Genomic DNA, 18336 nt, shown 5'->3' on the forward strand with positions numbered 1-18336 from the left:
AGCTTGAGGTGTGTTTGTTTTTCTGGCACTGTTCTGTTCTCTGCTTCCTGCTGTGCTGCTACAGAGGCCAAGTTTACCCACAGCTAATGTTGGATTGGACAACATGCTGCAATGGTACAGTATGTTGCTGGAGACTGTTTTATTACATTTTGTATGTGACTGGTATTTAAGATATCCACCTTAGTTTGCTGGTAGCTATTTATAGCTACCCTAAAGCTAGCTAGATGATATTTGCTAACTAAGCTTGTAAACTGTTGTTGACATCTTAAAACAGTTCTCTATTTAACCTTAGCTTTATCACATTCGTGCTTTGCTAATAGCTTTGAATTGAATTGAAATTTTTTATTGACAATATAAAAAATATATTATGTATGTATGTATGTATGTATGTATGTATGCATGTATATATATATATATATACATATATATATACATATACATATATATATATATATATATATATATATGCACAGCCTCACCAGGAGGCATCATATCTTTGTATAATATTTGTCAAAAGGATAAAACACAATAAAGCCCAAGAGCTTATTTCCTAAATAGTAGTTTGCCAAATGAAGCCTCTGCTGATGCTGAATCTGTAGGTTACATGAATGCTACAGTGGCTAGTGAGTAGCTAAATACATAGGTTACTGTTACTTCAGTGTTTCAGCTTCTGCTGTAATAGTTATCTTGTACGCACCTTTGCAGATTCAAGAAGAAGTGGAATCATAACTAACTCTGGTGTGCATGTGTATGTGAGTGAGGGTGAGTGTGTCCATCATGTGTCCTCCCTCAGCCACAAACCTCGACACTGTTGAATGAGGAGGTCAGAGCAGCATGATGCTCCACCAGGAGGAAACATCAACCCCACAAGACGCTTCAGTCGGCCCTGTAACTCCCTATATTTCAACCACTGGCCCATTCTTACAGCGCAAAGATTTTACATAGTAGCCACAAATAAAACTGTATTAGCTGTGCACAACTTCTCTGATGCCCTCTGCCCTTGCTTTCTCGTACTTCATTTTGTGGTAGCAGTATCACAAAATTACTACATAATCCTAACCCTAACAGATAATATATGGATACTATGGATCAGTCTGTCTATCTAACATTTTGGATGCCACTGAACCAATGTTTATTCATTATTGTGTAATTGTCTATACAATATACAATATAATTGTCACACAATATCTTTGACTTATGAATTTTTACATAACTTAGGGACATATGATGTATCTCATGCTTCATGTGGGCATGGATAGCCTTACAATACCATATCTTGTATGCTGCTGATTGTTTATTGATAAAACTAAGATTTGTTTGTGACAGCATGAATCATAAATGAAGCATAAATAAAAATGCCTAAAAAAGTGATCTTTTTCTGTCCTCATTTGAGGTAAAGATATTTTAACTCATTGAACAATATTTGACAAATAGGTAAAATAGTTGGATGATACACCATATGAGGGTGTATCGATATGAAACAATGTAAAACAGTTACTGTCAAGGATAAACACTATAGTGGTGTTTGGAGTAAAAGGGATTAAATATACCATAGTGGTGCCTGGAGTGTGATTCATGGTATTCAGACTGAATAGCCATTTCGTTACCTCTCCATTATTCAGCCTGAGATTGCCTCCTAGCTAGCCATTTCCTGTGTGTGTGTGTGTGGGGGGGGGGCTGGGTGTATTTACCAAGAATGTATGAATTTAAAATAAACTACAAACTAACTACAGCAGATATTTATTGCTTTTCGTAAGTGTGGTTGATTGTATTAGTGTGACCTGATAATTTTGATTTTTATTACCTTTCTGCATTAACATCACTAGCTCAACGTGTCTCAACCAAGCCTGTTCCCATCCTCCAGATCCATCACTAAAAGCTTCCTCTCATCCTCCATCACAGTCTGGTCTGGCCCCACCTCCTGAAGAGGTCAGACTGCAGTGTCATTCCAACAGCTGAGACAGGTAGTCTGCTGCCAGCTCCCCTCCATCAAAGATCTACATGACATCAGGACTGCATTCAGTTCCACGTAAAATGCTTTCTTCTTCTTCCTTGAATCGAGAGGGGAATCCCCAAAATGGCAGGATGAAAAATGGCTGACAAATAAAGAGGGTTCGGTTCCAAGTTCTGTTAAACAAGGGAGCATTTGGGGGCACCACGGTGGCTCAATTGGTAGAGCGGCAAAAGTCCTTATCGCAGCGGCACAGGTTCAATAGCCCATGCCCTTTGCTGCATATCATCCTCTCTCTCTGCCCTGTCTTTCCTGCTTCTCTCCACTGTGACTATCCAAATGAAGCAGAAAAAAAGAAAAAAAACGATTATGAAAAAAAAAAAAAAAGGAAGCATTTATACTCCCTCATTCCCTTGTTTTTTCCTCCCCTCCACAAAGGGTAGAAAATGCAAACTTGCATGCAGATAGCTGATAGAATTGTGCATATCCTTTAATGGTAAGCTGATTTGACATTCCCGTTTTCATATAGTTTCTGCGTTACAGTTTTTTATAATGCTGCACCATTCAAAAGTGGGCAAGATGCAATGTTTTAAGTATTTCAATAACCCAGTAAACTCAAATAATTTGATTTATAGAGACTTAATCAATTTAGCTGCAGTTTTATTTGAGAGTAAAACTTTTTGCCCCTGAGAGTAAATGTATAGGACTTCCTTGCTATATAGTTGATTTGTGTTGATCCCTCGTCTTTCTTCCCTTGCTGAGAACCAGAAGGGTTTACTTGTACGTCACACATTTCATCACTAGGGGGCTCACTGAAGGGAAGACATCAAGGGAAGACAACATGGTAATATGGATCCGAATGCAGCCCAGAGCAGCAAAAGGACAAAGAAAATGGCCGTCGACCCCGCCCACCTAGACAACCTGCTGTTTGACTTATGACCCTCTGGAGGATGCTCTGCTGAATCACTGTTACACCGCCCACCACCATAACAGTTTCTAATAAAAGACAAACAGATATACTCAAGTTGGATCCTGATTGACTGAATGGGAATGAAGGGTAATGAAAATCACTTTGATTCCCAGAAGGAAGGAGGGGGGCCTAGGCTGACCTTCCAGGGGAATGGGGCTATATTCATAACATATTTTTTATTATCCAAACTTTTTTGTGTTACTGGAAAAATGCTTATGTGTGGGGTATTTCAGGAAGCAGGATTACTGAGTTAGCCAGGTAGCATTGCTTGTAGAAATGATAAGTAGTAGGCTATTCATTGGTCATTGGTTGGGGTGGCTACATCCATAAGAACATCTAAGCGTATTGTGAAAATGTATTTAAATGTATAAATTTAAATACATTTAAATGTATTTATTTAAATTTAAATCAACAATCAAATGTAATTCTTTTCACAATAGAAGGTTGTTGTCAACAAGTGAATTGAAAACATTTTGTGGACAGATTTGTTATTTGATTTTACATGCCATTAAAGTCTCAATTGTATATGGCTTTGGGAGAGTTAGTCATGGTCACAAATATTGATTGGTCTGTCCTAGACCTTAGGCATATTATAAATCCTTAAACTGAGTGGTATCCCCCTTTAATCTCACTCTCAGACTCATGGACTGCCATTTTGCACTATACTTCACTGAATAGTAAATTGCACTCTGTAATTATTATTGACTGGTTACGATTTAAAAGATCTCAAACACAGCTATTCTACATATGTTTACATAGTCATACACATGCATGACAATTGGACTTAGTTCACCTTGTAAAAAAAAACAAGTAGCATGCTAGTCAAAATAGCTCAGAAATGTCAAGTTAACTTAAATGGAACAGTTACAAAGAGTGACATAAATATTCAGCTAGTAATGTCTAACTGTTCAGGTGAACTATGCAGTCATAAACTTCAGTTTATATGTAATTTCCATTCTTATCTAGTTAAATGTGCCATGAGATATCACTTCAACCTGCTCTGCATGGCAAATCCACAGTGAGCTCTTTTGAGCCTGCACCTCATTTACAGAGAACCTTAAAGCCATGATGAAAGCCTATGGTTATGTTATTTTCATCTTTCAGCTGTCTTTGGCCCCAGAAATGGCTAATTCAGGTAAGATCAATGCATTTTTAAGATGATAATGACATGAAGTTTTTCCCATTCAATTCAGGACGTGGACAGATATGCTGATGTTCCAGTGTCTCTCCTCATATGTGGCATTTCAGTGAAGCCTTGTGCTAAGGATAGGGAGCCTTTCATTCTGATTAAAGAACAGTTGTAAAGTTTGACAGTTGACCTAAACATATATATAAATTGATATTGTTACCTGTTGCACCTAATTTGACTATTTCTTGATTCATTACAAATGAGTCAAATCTCATTTACAATGGTAGTATTCATAATCAGTGATATAACATCATACGAGCTGTGAAATTACCAACTCAAGCATATGACATACATGCATCAGTTACTTGATTACCATTAAACTAATGATTATCTTACTAATGATATTATCACCAGCATTTTATACTAACTGCCTTATAGCCAATGGATTGGGCATTAGACATTTGAAGTGTTTTTCTTATTATAGACTGGAGTATTCAGAAAGCGCCATTTGGGTCCAACACAGGAAATAGGTGAGACATCACATGCTGCATTAGAGTACTGTACCTTGTTTTCATGTGATTAATATGACATGGCAATTTAGACTATGATGATCTACAACAGGAAATAACTATGTTATTGAAATGTAAAATTCCTTTTGGCAGGCACAGCAAAATCATCAGTCGTAATTTAACTCAGAGTGTAAAAATCACCATTATGCCAGTGTTTCTATCAGTCTACACCCATCACTTTACGTAGTTTTGAAGAGTGACCCCAGAGCCATATCAGCTCTATGAGTGGACAAACAATTCTCCAATCAACAGTTAACACTTTCACTGAAAAATCAACACTTAAAACTAGACAATTTGCTGTGCCTATCAAACAACACATCAGAATTAATTCTAATTTACCTGATCAGCACTGCTATATTTAGTAAATGTGAGATTTTGATCTACCTGCTCATTACTAACTTTATTTATGCACAGGCCATATCCCGAAATGATTCCACCTGAGCTTGTCCTCTTCCCAGCCCACCTTGATCCTGGAGATGGTGGAGTGTGTGCACCTGATCCTGACAAATATATCATGTCCAAACAAATGTGTGCAGTCAATAATAGAGCAGACCTACGGTGTACAAAACCTCAGATTACATCCAAATCACAGAAGACGCTGTATGAGAGAAGCAGTGATAGCGATTACATCAGGTTTAGTCATTGGGATTCTGGTTTTCAAGTAATGTGTTCCTTGAATCAGATATTAGCTTCTTGTTTTATAGATATTGCCAAAGGTCTCTCAGGACTTGTTTTAGTAATCATTAATTTATGTGCTCGTCTCTTTAAGGTGGCCATGCCAATTTATTTGACTCATTCAGACAGTTTTGGATTCAGCCATGATAGAGCAATTGAGGCAGGGATTATGTCCTACCACCATAATATGACCCTGTGGGGCAGTGAAACTAAATACAACCACCAGAGTATAGTGATCATGGAGCAGGACCCTGTAGTGATTGAGTCAGCCACTTACCTTTTTGAGAGGCATCCTACGGTATCAACTCTACAGATGTACCACAAAGGGGCGCTTCATTTTCTCAGGGGGATCCCTTGCCATTCTACTAGAAATCACCATGTCATACTGGTTGGCCATGGCAGCAAGGGCAGAAATGGGGTAGCCCAGCTAGCGGGTTATGGGCCAGAGGAACTTGCTGGAGTTGTGTCAACCATAAAGACTGAAAACGGTCATGTTCACACCATTGGCCTCATCAGCTGCAACCTCGGAAATGACATCCATTTTGTGATGGGGCTGGTACAAGCACTCAAATCTCTCAATGTGGAGACTAAGCTGCACCTACACAACTCAGTCATTTCTGTTGGCCCTGATGGGGAGATAATGGCTAAAAATGATGGAGTCTGGAGGTACTATGACCACAGCAGTACGGTCACTGCTGAACTTGACAGAAGTGGTAACCTGTTGACAACAGTGGAACTTGGCCCTAGAGGACAAGTGTTTCCCAACTATCAAGGTAATGCTTTGTACTTTCAGACTTTGGAGTGGCCGAACCATCCTCAAATGTTTGTCCCTGAGGAATTGCGCAAAAAGTATACATCCATCGACTGCCTAGAGGGGCTTACTTGGAGCTTGTTCTTTGAGGAGAATGAAAGAAGGCGTGCTCCTGATTACGCCCCAGAGGACCATCAAAAAGACCTGAAGGCAATTTGGCTCTCAGAGCCAGGGACAAATGCAGAAAACATCGTTTTCAAGCATATCACCAACATTCAGGATCTACTTGTGGAGATCCGGTACAATGCAAGAGAAGAAGCTGCATCAGACCTTCACTATGTTCTGAATGACTGCATTTACAAAGTTCAGAGGACAAACCTTAATGTCACTCTGGCGGGCAAGTTCATGAACCCCAACAATCAAGCTGAAGTTGAAAATTTCCTCTTAAGTTTCAATGACCAGAAGGATCTGTCCTCCCTCCAAGAGCTGAGACAGGGTCTCAAGGCGTCCAAATTCAGTGACTTCTGTCGCCAGACATTCCAGTTACAGCAGTGCACCTACAGTTGTGAACAATGGGGTCACTACTTCATGGCAGCGGTGTTTTCCGCATCTGTGCGCAACTTCCGAACCTACTCTCTCTTTCTCATGAGTGTCATAGGCTGTGAAGTCGGTCGCTCACGGGGCAGTGATAGCCCCCTGTGCACAGCCTTTGTTGGAGATGACCACCCCATGGTGACTGACCACCCCTGGCCTGAACGTCTGAGACGAGGATTCTACGGCTGCACTGTTGACAATTTTGAGTTTGCAAGACAAGACAGACAGGTTTGGTTGGAACACATTGTTGCGAAGGAAAATGCCCTCTATATCAAATCTAGGCAGATTATGAACGGTGTCGACCATGACCAGCAGACTGAGCTTGACATCTTTGGGAGGGTCAAGGTCATGAATAAATATGTGTTCTCATCATATCTTGAATTCTTTCGAGGCACACCTGAGGGAAAAAAACTCAAAAGAGGATGCAATCTCTCTTCCCAGGAGAATTCAAATTGATAATGTTGTGGTGAGGTGCTTGAATCTCTGTGTAAACCTCATGTAATGTAATTGTTTTCACTGTGTATTAGCTGCATGTTAGAATTTGGTTTCGGTATTCTTCAATACAAAAAACACAGTATAATCACAAACTAATGTTCTATTAGGCCAACCCCGATACAACATATTGCAATAAAGTGCTACAGAGTCTACATTCTACTGATTCTACCTGGTGGCACATATGCAAATTTCTGAAAGTGTATAACTAACTAGAATGCAAATGCACTCACTGTGATAAGTGTTGGATTACATAAGAACAGGCTATAAAACATTAGCATAACTGTAACTGCAGATCAGTTTTACAACTCAGTGACATTTTCATGTGAAGTACTCTATGTGCAATGAAATTTTATCTCATGATGAAAGGTTTTACATTCAAAATTAGCCTACGCCTAACTAGTAGACACTGACGAAGGCCGGAGGGCCGTTCTGTCCAATATGAAATAAAATAAGTGCTTAACAAAGTAACTCTCCATCGTGTGCGACCCCATATTTTCAACTCATATGATCTAATAATTGGATACCGCACCGAACAGCCTGAGCGCAGTGGCCATACTACAAAATCAGCCTACCCCCAAATGAATTCTCATAATTAAGTAATTGTTGTGCTTTCTTTATATGTTTATTACATAAAGTTGTTTTTTATTATGGTGTCACATTGGCCAGAATACAGAGAATTACAAAATATAAATACATAGAAATTGCAATACCACAGGGGGTAAAACATTGCTAGTAGAAACATGATACAGGGACTCTGAAGCACATGTTAATATACTGGATTTTGCTGTTTTGTTACTGAAGTTGACCAGACACTTAAATGCAATGTCAGATGTAAAGACATACAGAAAGCATCCAAACTACAGTGATGTTGTTTTCTGATACATATTGAGTCAAATTGAGTAGATTAGTATCTAGTGAAAGAGATTAAAATACTAAGACAGGGTTTAATGCAGTGTACATGAATGTGTAAATTGATACTGCTAACAGTGAGGAAATACTGTAAACTGAGTATTATAGCATTAATGTACATTTGATGTAAATTCTGCTTTGATTTTAAATGTAAACTGACATTACGGTAAAAAGAAAGCAAAGCAATTCTATTCAAATGTTTTAAATGTACTAAAAGTAAAGCTTGTATTATTTTAATATTCTGGATCATCTGGCTTGAGAGCTATGAGCTATGTGAGAGACTTGTTAGTGTCCAACAGCCTGTCGCACCAGCTGAATGTGCATTCAATATTAATTTAGGGTGTAAAGTCGACACCAACTCTTACATTTGACACTAAGGGCTCTATTTTCGTGAATCAATGGCACACAGTGCAAAGTGCAGTCAAAGGCGTGACCGCACATGGCGTGGCGACTGATTTTTGGTAATTTCATGGCCAGAGGTATGTGGTGCACCTGTGGCGCAGTTGGAAAGGAGGTTGGAGGAACATTATCAGTAGGTGTGGTAGGGGATGGCGTCAGTCATGACCAATCAAATCACCTTGTTCAAAAGATTTGGTAAGCATTGCACTGTGCTGCGTGATCGTTACTGACACCCCCCCGCGCGCGCGCGCGCCTCTACTCTGACTTAGGCACAGTTATGTTTATGGCGAGGCACCAAAATACCAAACCGATGCAGGTGAGCAAAAAACCTGTCTGCCCGACAAAAATGCCACTTGGCCGGTGCAAAGCCCCAGCATCTGCTGTGCCCCATCACAAAAATAAAGCCCTAAAGCCGTGTCTTTGTTTAGTTACACCATGGAGACTTAAGGTATATATCTTAACTAGTAGAGTGCAAAAGGAAAACTAACCAAAACATTGGCGCAGATAGTGATGTTGCCAATAGCGTGCAAGCCAAAATCTATTTTTCCTGCCCCAATTAATGGTAGCCAAAACTAATATTAGCTAACTTACATGGTAGCAAGACAAAAAGAGGATAAACCTAGCTAATTCATCATCACCAAATGTCAACAAATGGATATGCTATCTATTACCAAGTATGAAGATTGATTTGTAGTTCCCATACCCACTAGAACCAGACATAGGTATACAGGCAACACACATAGGTATACAGATAGAAGTAACTAACACGGGCAATACAGTGAAATCAAGTGGTATAACTGTTAATTTCAACAGGGTAAAAGTTATCTAGTTAGGTCTAATGAAATGTCCCCTATCACTAATAAAAACAAATATTTATTTTATTGCAAGCTAGCTAAAATTGTAGTTTGGTTCTTGATCAGCTCAGTGATCTAATTTCATGTTGCTGATGTAAACCACACATTTGTTCTTCTGGACCCTCCAGCAAGTTTTCCCATGTTTCAAATCGATGTGCCATGCCAGCGGCTATTTTACAGAAGACTTTACACCTAGTGGGGGTTTGGTGTTTTAAGTTGTGACTTATGTCTATGTTGGAACTATTTCAGTTGGTGCAACCATTAAAAATTTTGTAATGCATAAAGTCGGACTTTGGAGGAAACTGGTGCAGGGCTGTATAGTTGCAGAAGTGTTATGGTGGGGGGCATAATTTCTAGATGTGACGTTTTGAGCTGCATGCTTTACATTAAACCCGTTTGGTCTTGCCTAATGAAGACTCAAAACATCACATGTATTGGTTTAAAAATATTAATAAACCTTGGAAACAACTTGCAGCGTGTGGACTGGCTTTGTTCTATGCTATGTATTCTGTCCGACACCTTGTTATGATTGTGATGTGCATGTTGTTGCTCTGTTCGGTTACATTGCTAGATGTAAAATCACAGGTTGCTGCCCCATCTGATGTTGTGGGCTGAATGCCTGGTCTTCACAGGAGAATGCAGCTGCATTTGGAGCCCTTCTGACCGCTGAGTAGACTATGCTGCGTGGTGGCTAGCGACTGGATTAAGCTCCAGAAGTGTTTGAAGGAGATGCCCTCGCCGTCAGACACACCCATCTTCCGTAGGATCTCAGTCAATCCCAGTTCTGAGCCAGTCCCCTGTGGGAACACAGAGGGGGATAATGTCCAAACTATGGGTTAGAAATGTTTATTGTGGGCAATGTTTTTATTCATCATGAATTGTCTCTTTACATACCTGTAGTGCTTGGACCCACAGAGAATACTGGCTCCTGAGTCAGCTGTCAATTGAAACAGCGAGTTTTGTTGCTAGCCTCTTGCTGCTAACAATGAGTCCAAACGGGGTTTGTCAAAATAACTCCAAAAAGCCATTTGTAGGTTCCACAGGGGAATTGAGAGTAAACCGAAAAGTTGCAAAGTACGTAAACAAAAATTTCATAACACAATTCCACCATTACACACACTTTCACTAATCAGGAAATCACAGAACTATTTTTCTTGTGACTAGTAATCTAGTTTTGTGGACGGTCAGGTCAGATTGTAAACAATTGCACATGGAGCCGGGTAGAGTTTGGTATTAGACTATCCACTGAGTGAAAATGGTGCCCTAACCCTAACCCTAAATACACTGGTTGGTCGCCATGTCTTTTTCACAGACTGGCTTTTTTGGACATATTTTGCCATACCCGTTTGGACTGATTGTTAACGGCAAAAGGCTAGCAACGGGAACTTGCTGTTTCAACGAACAGCTGATAGCTCAGGAGCCAATATTGTCTGCGGGTCCGAGTCCTACAGGTATGTAAGAGACAAATTACATATAGGTCCAAAATCGCATAACATATCCTTTAAGCATGCCCAAACAATTTTACGCTGATTAGCTGTTTAAACCTGCAATAAGCTATATCAGACCTTATAACCAATCCTGAAACTAATGTGTGCTATGTGGAGATTTCACTGAGACATAATGATATAAACTGGAGACTGGTAACTGATGACACTTCTCCGTAGGTACATTTAGCTTAGCTATTAGCCTTTATGCACAGTGCTTTGCTGGGTTTGTCCTTAGGGGTCTCCATAGTGCAGTAGCTTTGCTGTGCTTTATTTACAAATGTGTTGCAGTTTCTGTCACCCTCTAGTGGTCGGAAAATCACTTATTGCAGCTTTAAAAGACGTCTAAATGGATATAGACGTCTAGGCTAAAATGAGACTACAAAGGGTGTAAAAGTTGAAATGTTGAATGATACGTAGTGCTCAATGGGTGGGTGGCCCTAATTGGAATCTAACCCTGAACACAGGCAATGTTCAGGGTTAGATTCACACCAGTGGTTGGTGTTTTCATATAAATAAATTATTTTGATGTACAGCATATTATCTACCACTGAATTTGGTATTCTGTCTGCCATTCCTTTAAAATAATTTCCCTCCACATTAATGTAGTGACAGCTATTGAATGAGCATTCTTGGTTGTTGAGAGATTAAGTCAACTGAAAACATTTCTCATTGTGCAGGACATAAATTAAATCATGTATTATAACAGTAAAGCATTTTTTGACATCATGTCTCTCTGTCAGAGAGAAAATTTTGACACCTGAATTATTTGATTTTAACTAACATTTTCCAGAGAAAGAGGCCTGACTTGTCCTGAAATCCTCCTTAAGGCCTCATGCAAATGAACAGCGAGTCCCAACTTGAAGAAAGTGAGGGTTAATCAGAACTTTTTCAGGGTTTTACAAACAAAGCAGTGTTGTGTTGGACTCAGTGCCCTGTGAAAAACTGTCCTTTAATCCATGGACACCTACATGCTTGTCACATTAAAACTGAAATGATGGATTTGTTGGCAAAACTTGGTCCAGCCTTTGTATGTGTGTGTATGTGTTGTAAGTTTGAGTCTTTTTGAGTTTGTGTGTGTTGGGTGTGTATGTAGCTTGTATATATAAGCTGCTGAGTCTGTGCATGTTTCTGAGTGTCTAAGGTGAGTAGCTGAGGTAGGCTGCCACGCCCGACTGCTGGAATCAATGGCAGGTGTGGCTTTGGCGGGAAGCAAAGGGTAACCGACTGTAGTAGTTTTACCTTGACCAGGTTGGGCAGCTGGGAAGACAAAAGACCTTTGAACTCTTCAGTTTTCAGCGTTGGACCGTTGTCAGCTGCAGCAGCGTGGAACTGGGTAACCAGTGTGTTGATGGCATTCTCCAGTTCTGAGCACTGCAGAGTGGTTGATGGGAGGAATGTTGGGATTAAGACGGAGATAGGAGGAACAACCACATTAAAGCTGCAACATATGCAACTTTTTTGACATTCGTGCCTAAATCCCTGTGGCCCTGTGAAGTTGACTTTGATGATATTGGTTGTTTTAAGGCATATAACATTTTCCTGTGGGTGTGTCGTATGGTCGTGGCCAGTGGTAGGCTGGGCTATTAAGGTGCGGCTAGCAGTCACAGAGCAGGGAAGTCATAGCAACAAAAACAATGGGGGAAAGCAGTAAGAAAAGAAACAACAGTGAAGCTAAATGTTCAAAAACATCGGCATTGCTTTTTTTTATTGCAGATTGGCTGCATTCACCGTCTGCTTCTTCGATGCCTGAGGTGGTTTTATGGATGCCTCAGGCTAGAAGCCATGAGTGACAAGACAGTGTTGACCAACTGAGGGGGAGAATGGCAGGACCAACAATACATTTCCTGTCTCAAGGAGAAAAGTTGCCTATTGTAGCATTAATAATTATTTGTATCTGAGAAAGCATCAGGAAAATAAAGACAGTCAGAAAAATATAATTTGGCCTACTTCGTTGGAAGACTATATCATATGAAATTGATATGACATTTGATATAGAAGGCCAAAAGAAACATTCCAGACATGCAGTGAAACCTGGACATTTGTGAACCTTGTCTGTGTTTGATCTGAAGTTGGTTTGAACAAACATCTGAGGCTGCATCAAATGTGTGTGCCCAACATTTCTTCAAACACAGTCACTGTTCTGTTCTGTCAAGTGAATAGCTTGCGCGCCTCCATGTGTCCACTGTGAGTTAGTCTGATGTTCATGATTTGGTGACATCAAGCTTGGCTATCAGATAAGGCCCCACCCCAAACATGCAACTGACATTCTTGTCTACACAAGTCATGGTGCTCCCACTCACTTGAAATTGTTGGCATGGTGATATACACAATACCATTGCCATGTAAAGCTGGTGGCCATGTACTATCATAAGAATTATAAACAAATATTTACATAGAGGTTTTAGGAACATTTAGCACTATAGCTTTACAGAAAATGAATTTAGTATGGAACTTTGAGCAAATTTTGAAGACTTGAGGTAACTCAAATTCAACCTCTTTCCCAACCCATTTCAAAGACTGTGGCAATACTTGACAGACAGGTTGAAAAGTAAACTTACACAGTTGCAGAGCTGTTAAAGTCATACCAGTGAGGAAAACACAATTTTAATTAGGCCATTAATAAAGCAGGATGTGAGCAACATTCCCTATTCCCTGGCTAAACCAACTTTGTATCTAAAATATAGTCCCATCACACTGAGTTGTTTGTGTAGAAGTATAAAGTAGAGGGACAGTCAAAGTGTTTTCCAATAATAGTCAGCTTAGGTGAAATACCTGATGGTCTAAATTGTGTGTAAACAGTTGAGCTACAGGGCATACGAGGCTGGGTTAATACTGCTGAGCAATGGAGTGTGTGAACACACACACACACACACACACACACACACAACCGTATACTATTATCCATTCATTCCCTAACACTAAACTAAACCCACTCCTAATTTGAGACTTTTAACCCTGAACCCACATCCTAACCCTAAATTAACTGTAAGCATAACCCTTGCTCTCTTCTAAACCTAATCCTCATTCTAATCTGAACCCTAAACCATCAGCCATCAGTGGGACGAGCTTGAGTCTTACTACAGTTGTCCGGTGCCATGTAGGCCAACAGCTTTGGAAAAAACACATCCTTCCTTCCAAGTATGACTGATGTACCACAAGCCACTGCAAGCCCTACACTCTTCAACAAAAGTATTTTAGTACCATTATCCGTTTCATGACTTTACATAGGAAACAACCATTTTACCTTGACAGTAGCACTAATGAAAAATCACTCTGATAATCCGAGAATATTCTATAAATCCATGATATTCAACAGTGGGATTAGAGTGACTTTACTTTATGGTAATTTGTGGTATTTTTTTTTATAAAATAGCATGAAACTATTGATCTCTGTGGGAAAAACAATAAAGCAATAAAATAGAATGGGGTTTAGCTGAAAGAATGAGGTTCTATACATGTATGCTGGTGTCAGTTTAAACACATGTTAAATAGACTGTATGGGTGGGAAGTATGGTTAAGGAGTATGAATTACTAGGATTAAGTTACAAAAGATCACACTGTCAGGTCATGCTGTTTACTCAAATATTTAATACTAAATCAGAAATATGCGCTATATATAAATATAAGTATAAACAACGTAATAAAATATTAATATCAGTATAACATCTATGCATGATATAGTGGACAATAGCTTTGGTATCCTTATCTCCTTTGGTAGGCTATCACTACAATATTCCTATAGAATAGGTTATTGTTTTGGGGCAATATTTAGCAACTTTCTAAAAGATATCATAGGAGTGCTATAGTTCTTTTCAAGGAGGGGCGGACTGTAAATCCAGTGTGAAAGCAGTTGAAGTGTAGGCCTGTCATTGTGTGTTGTTACACGGTAGGTAACGTGGACCTGAATCTGTCTGATTTCCAACATAGACCTCCAGTCTGCGGGATGGGATGGGGATTGGCTCCCCGTGCTTTTCATTTCAGAGAGCCGCAGCAGTTCAGCATCTGACCTGGATTAAAATTCTTCCCCAGCGTCATTTGGCCAAACATGAGATGGCGCGTCTTGGTCGAAAACCGTCGTTTTATCACTTGTTTCAGTCCAAGTATGTCTGTCACAGTTTGTAAGAGTAAATTTAGGATGAAATTCTAGATGTAGATCTACTACTTCACATTATCTTCAGATGGTTGGACAAATTCTGAAAGCCTACTGTTGGACAGTTGAAGTTTCACTCGCCGTGAAAATCATACGTAAAGTTTTAAAAGGTCAGGTTTACAGAAACTTTGACACGTATACACACTTTAGTAGCCTACTCAGCAGTAACAACAGTAACTTTATATATTTTCTTACCTGTGCCATTTCGATTCTTTGTGTAAATCTGGTAACTTTTCTTCCTGCGTCGCTTGGTAATTGCTGGTGTTGTGTGTCAGTGCAGCATTGCCTCTGTCACCAGCTGGCCAGATTCCTGAATCCTCCCTCCGCAAAAAAAAAAAAAAACACTCAGGAAGAGCAGCAGGAAAAACACAGTGAGCTGTAATCCGATGCTATTGGCACCATAAATGTAACTAAGCACAAAGTGCGCTATACCATTTCGTGTTTTAACTATAACTCTGAGGTTGCGCTGTTCACAAATAACCTTTTTAATACAGTGAAAGCTGCCTGTTTGGATATGCTCTAGAAGCGCAGCACAGATCCAAAAGACAACTCATTCCACATCTGGAATCCTTTAGTAAAAGTTGGAACACGATTGTTTTACGCAATAACTGCCTGCAAGTTTAGGCTGGTTTACAGCTTTTCCTCCATGTTGTCGCTATGTTAACCTCTCCTATACCAAACATTAATACCACACCAGATATTTTCTATATCGCAGGTTTAACATGCCTGCAAGTAACCAATGTATTTGTATTCAAACTTAATGTGAGGCTTGCAAACTGTGGGAAAAGCCTTTCTTAAAACGCTGTCACTTATGCCGTGTTTCACAGGAGATTTTAAATGAGAGAGAGAACGAGAGAGAGAGAGAGAGAGAGAGAGAGAGAGAGAGAGAGAGAGAGAGAGAGAGAGAGAGAGAGGGGGGGGGGGGGAACAGGCGCTGCCACATTCTTTCAATCCGGTTTTATGAATTTATGGACAGACAGAGGGTGGGAAGAGAGGTGACACCGAGAGTTTGGTTCCAGAGCCATCAAAATCCATAAACTGGATCACTAATTAATCATTTACATCAAAACCCAACAATCTTAATATGAGTCAATAGAATTAAGCAAGACTGCAGATGTTAAAATCAGCATGAAATTAAATAAAATGAAAAGATGTACTGCACAGACCCCCCCCCCCCCCCCCCCCCAGGTCCTTCAATGTCTTCCTGGAAAGAGTTGATGCCACACCCAATCTGAAAAGCCACAGGAGGATAGAGTGAATTGTTTCAGTACGAGGCCATGAACCTTTCACAATGTTCTCCGCCTTGTCTCATCCTCATTGTAATTAGATTGAGCTATTGCCAGATGCTTTGTATTCACACACACACACACACACACACTAACACACATACTCACAAAATCATGCACATGCTTATTAGTAGGCACACTGGCATACAAACACCACATCTTGCATATTATTGAATATCAGATTGGAGCTTTAGTTTCTCTGCCTCTGATTTGTTTCTCGGAGGCAGAGCTGCTCTGGAGGCAGAAATAATCTCACTGGTTGAACCTCAATGGGCAGAGCCAGAGAACCACAGTTTTTCGGTCTAAGTAACATTAGACTGAAGCCCAGTGAAACAGGCAAGGGGTAAGAGAGGAGGTTGCTTATATTATGAAGCCTAGCACTCTTGATACTAATGGAAAAAATGCAATCTAGGCATACTAACCTATCTTATCTAGGCACCTCGTTAGCTAGCCTGCTGCCCTTCCAAGATCATGAGTGCCATGGTCATGAACCAACCAACCAAAGTTCCTTCTTTGCCATTCAAGTTTCTGTTAGCTAACTTTGAAAAACATTGTTTCCATATCAGTCGGCACACTCTGTACAACACATAAGTATGAGGATTGTGCCCTCGCGAGACCTGTCCTGAAGAACCTTTCAATCACGCCCGAAAAGGCCGATGAGACCGTAGCAGGCGGGGGAAGCCCCACCCTCCCCCTAGGGTATAACTGATCCTGCACAGTTTCTTCTCCTCAGTCTATTTGCTCTTCCCTCGCTTAGCATAGAGCCTCACACACTTGACAAAATTGTTGTTTCGCAAAAAATTAAAGGCATACTATGAAGGATTTTACTTTTTAAAACATTTTTAAATGACCATACTATCACCACTTCGCTGGACTGGTACTCTAAAAAATACCCATGACTGGCAAGTCTCCCCCATTGTGCCGCCTCTGCCTGTGTTTGCTGTGTTCAGGACGTCTCTGGGCGGTTACCTTTTTTCTGTCAGTCTGTGTGGGGGCTGTGCTGTGGTACGTTCAAGACAACTGGGAACTGGGAAACTTCCCACTTGGCATTTCCTAGTTCCCACCTCAGCATGTTCAAGTGGTTGAGGTGGGAACAATATGGGCGCCCAAAGGAAAGCTGTTTGGCAGTTTGGCTGCTTTCAAAGCAGCAAAAGCTTTGGAATAGCTGTTATACATTTCTCGCACAAGCACACGAAGAGGAGAAAAAGCACATAAGGTGAATGTTTATTTTATGTTATTTTATTTTTTAATCATCTATCCCTATATAGGCTATATTTGATTATAGAAACTTGAAAGTCTGTTTAAAAGCTTAAAACACATATTTTTTTATCCACTATTCACTAAGAACACACACCACGTTCATTTACGTTTAGGAACGTCACAGAACTACATGTCAGGGAACTCAGAGCTCAGAGAACAGACCCAAGTTAGCAACTAGGGTTAGCTGGAGGGCTGTTCAAATGGATTTTTCCTATTTGGAAGTAGGAATTTCCCAGTTCCCAGATGTCTTGAACATTGCTATCAAAGTTTTTGTCTTCTTTCTTCTCCTGCAGCTGCGCTTGTTTAGCAGAACTAAATGGCCCAGAGCTATTCTCTCTGGTCAGTGAGCCTGGCTAACTTGTAGCGGAGTCCAACAAGGCTAGCAAAGCTAAGGCTCACCCACGCCTTAATGCATGTGGTTTCTCCTTGTCTGGGATGGACTCGCGCGGGTCAGGTTTTTTTCAACACGCGACCGCCCGACCCGACACATAAACGTATCTGAACCCGCCCGACCCATTTTCATACACATAAAACAACGACCCGAACCCGATGCGCAACCCGAAAAAAAAAAATAGATGATCAGGAAGTCAGGTAATTTTCCAAAGACTCGTGTCACTAAGGTAATACAGTGCTGCACTGTGCAGTGTGCGCACTGCGCAGAATATAATATGGATGGTGGGGTAAACCAGCTGGAGATTGGAGAAGTTTACTCCGTTAATTACATTTAAAACCCATTGAAATTTAGTCTAGAATTACATTGTGTGTGTGTACTGTGTGTAGCCCATTTGACCCGCACCCGCCCGACCCGATCTCAATATCATCATCATTCGAACCCTAACCCGCCCCACCCGCAGATA

The 18336-nt window shown here is 40.4% G+C and overlaps 1 protein-coding gene across 2 annotated transcripts; it reads right to left on the reverse strand.

Moving 5' to 3' along the window:
* Positions 1-7711: 7711 nt before the first annotated feature.
* s100v2 (S100 calcium binding protein V2) lies at positions 7712-15273 on the reverse strand. 2 transcript variants are annotated; one of them, XM_071910601.2, is made up of 3 exons: positions 15129-15273; positions 12029-12154; positions 7712-10093 (listed from the first exon to the last, which is right to left on the reverse strand). In XM_071910601.2, exons 1-3 carry the CDS (start codon positions 15135-15137, stop codon positions 9923-9925), a joined length of 306 nt encoding a protein of 101 aa, XP_071766702.1. In that variant the 5' UTR covers positions 15138-15273; the 3' UTR covers positions 7712-9922. The 2 variants fall into 2 exon arrangements, with proteins under 2 accessions (XP_071766702.1, XP_071766701.1); XM_071910600.2 differs by having other exon boundaries at positions 12023-12154.
* Between the last annotated feature and the right edge of the window lie 3063 nt (positions 15274-18336).

Source organism: Centroberyx gerrardi, chromosome 19 (genome assembly GCF_048128805.1).
Source record: "Centroberyx gerrardi isolate f3 chromosome 19, fCenGer3.hap1.cur.20231027, whole genome shotgun sequence".
Taxonomy (NCBI): domain Eukaryota; kingdom Metazoa; phylum Chordata; class Actinopteri; order Beryciformes; family Berycidae; genus Centroberyx; species Centroberyx gerrardi.

What these genes read in the sequence shown, in the direction of transcription:
- s100v2 (XM_071910600.2), bottom strand. An exon ending in AGCTGCCCAACCTGGTCAAG is followed by an intron (nt 10,094 to 12,022) that starts GTAAAACTACTA and finishes GTGTTCCCACAG; the next exon opens with GGGACTGGCTCAGAACTGGG.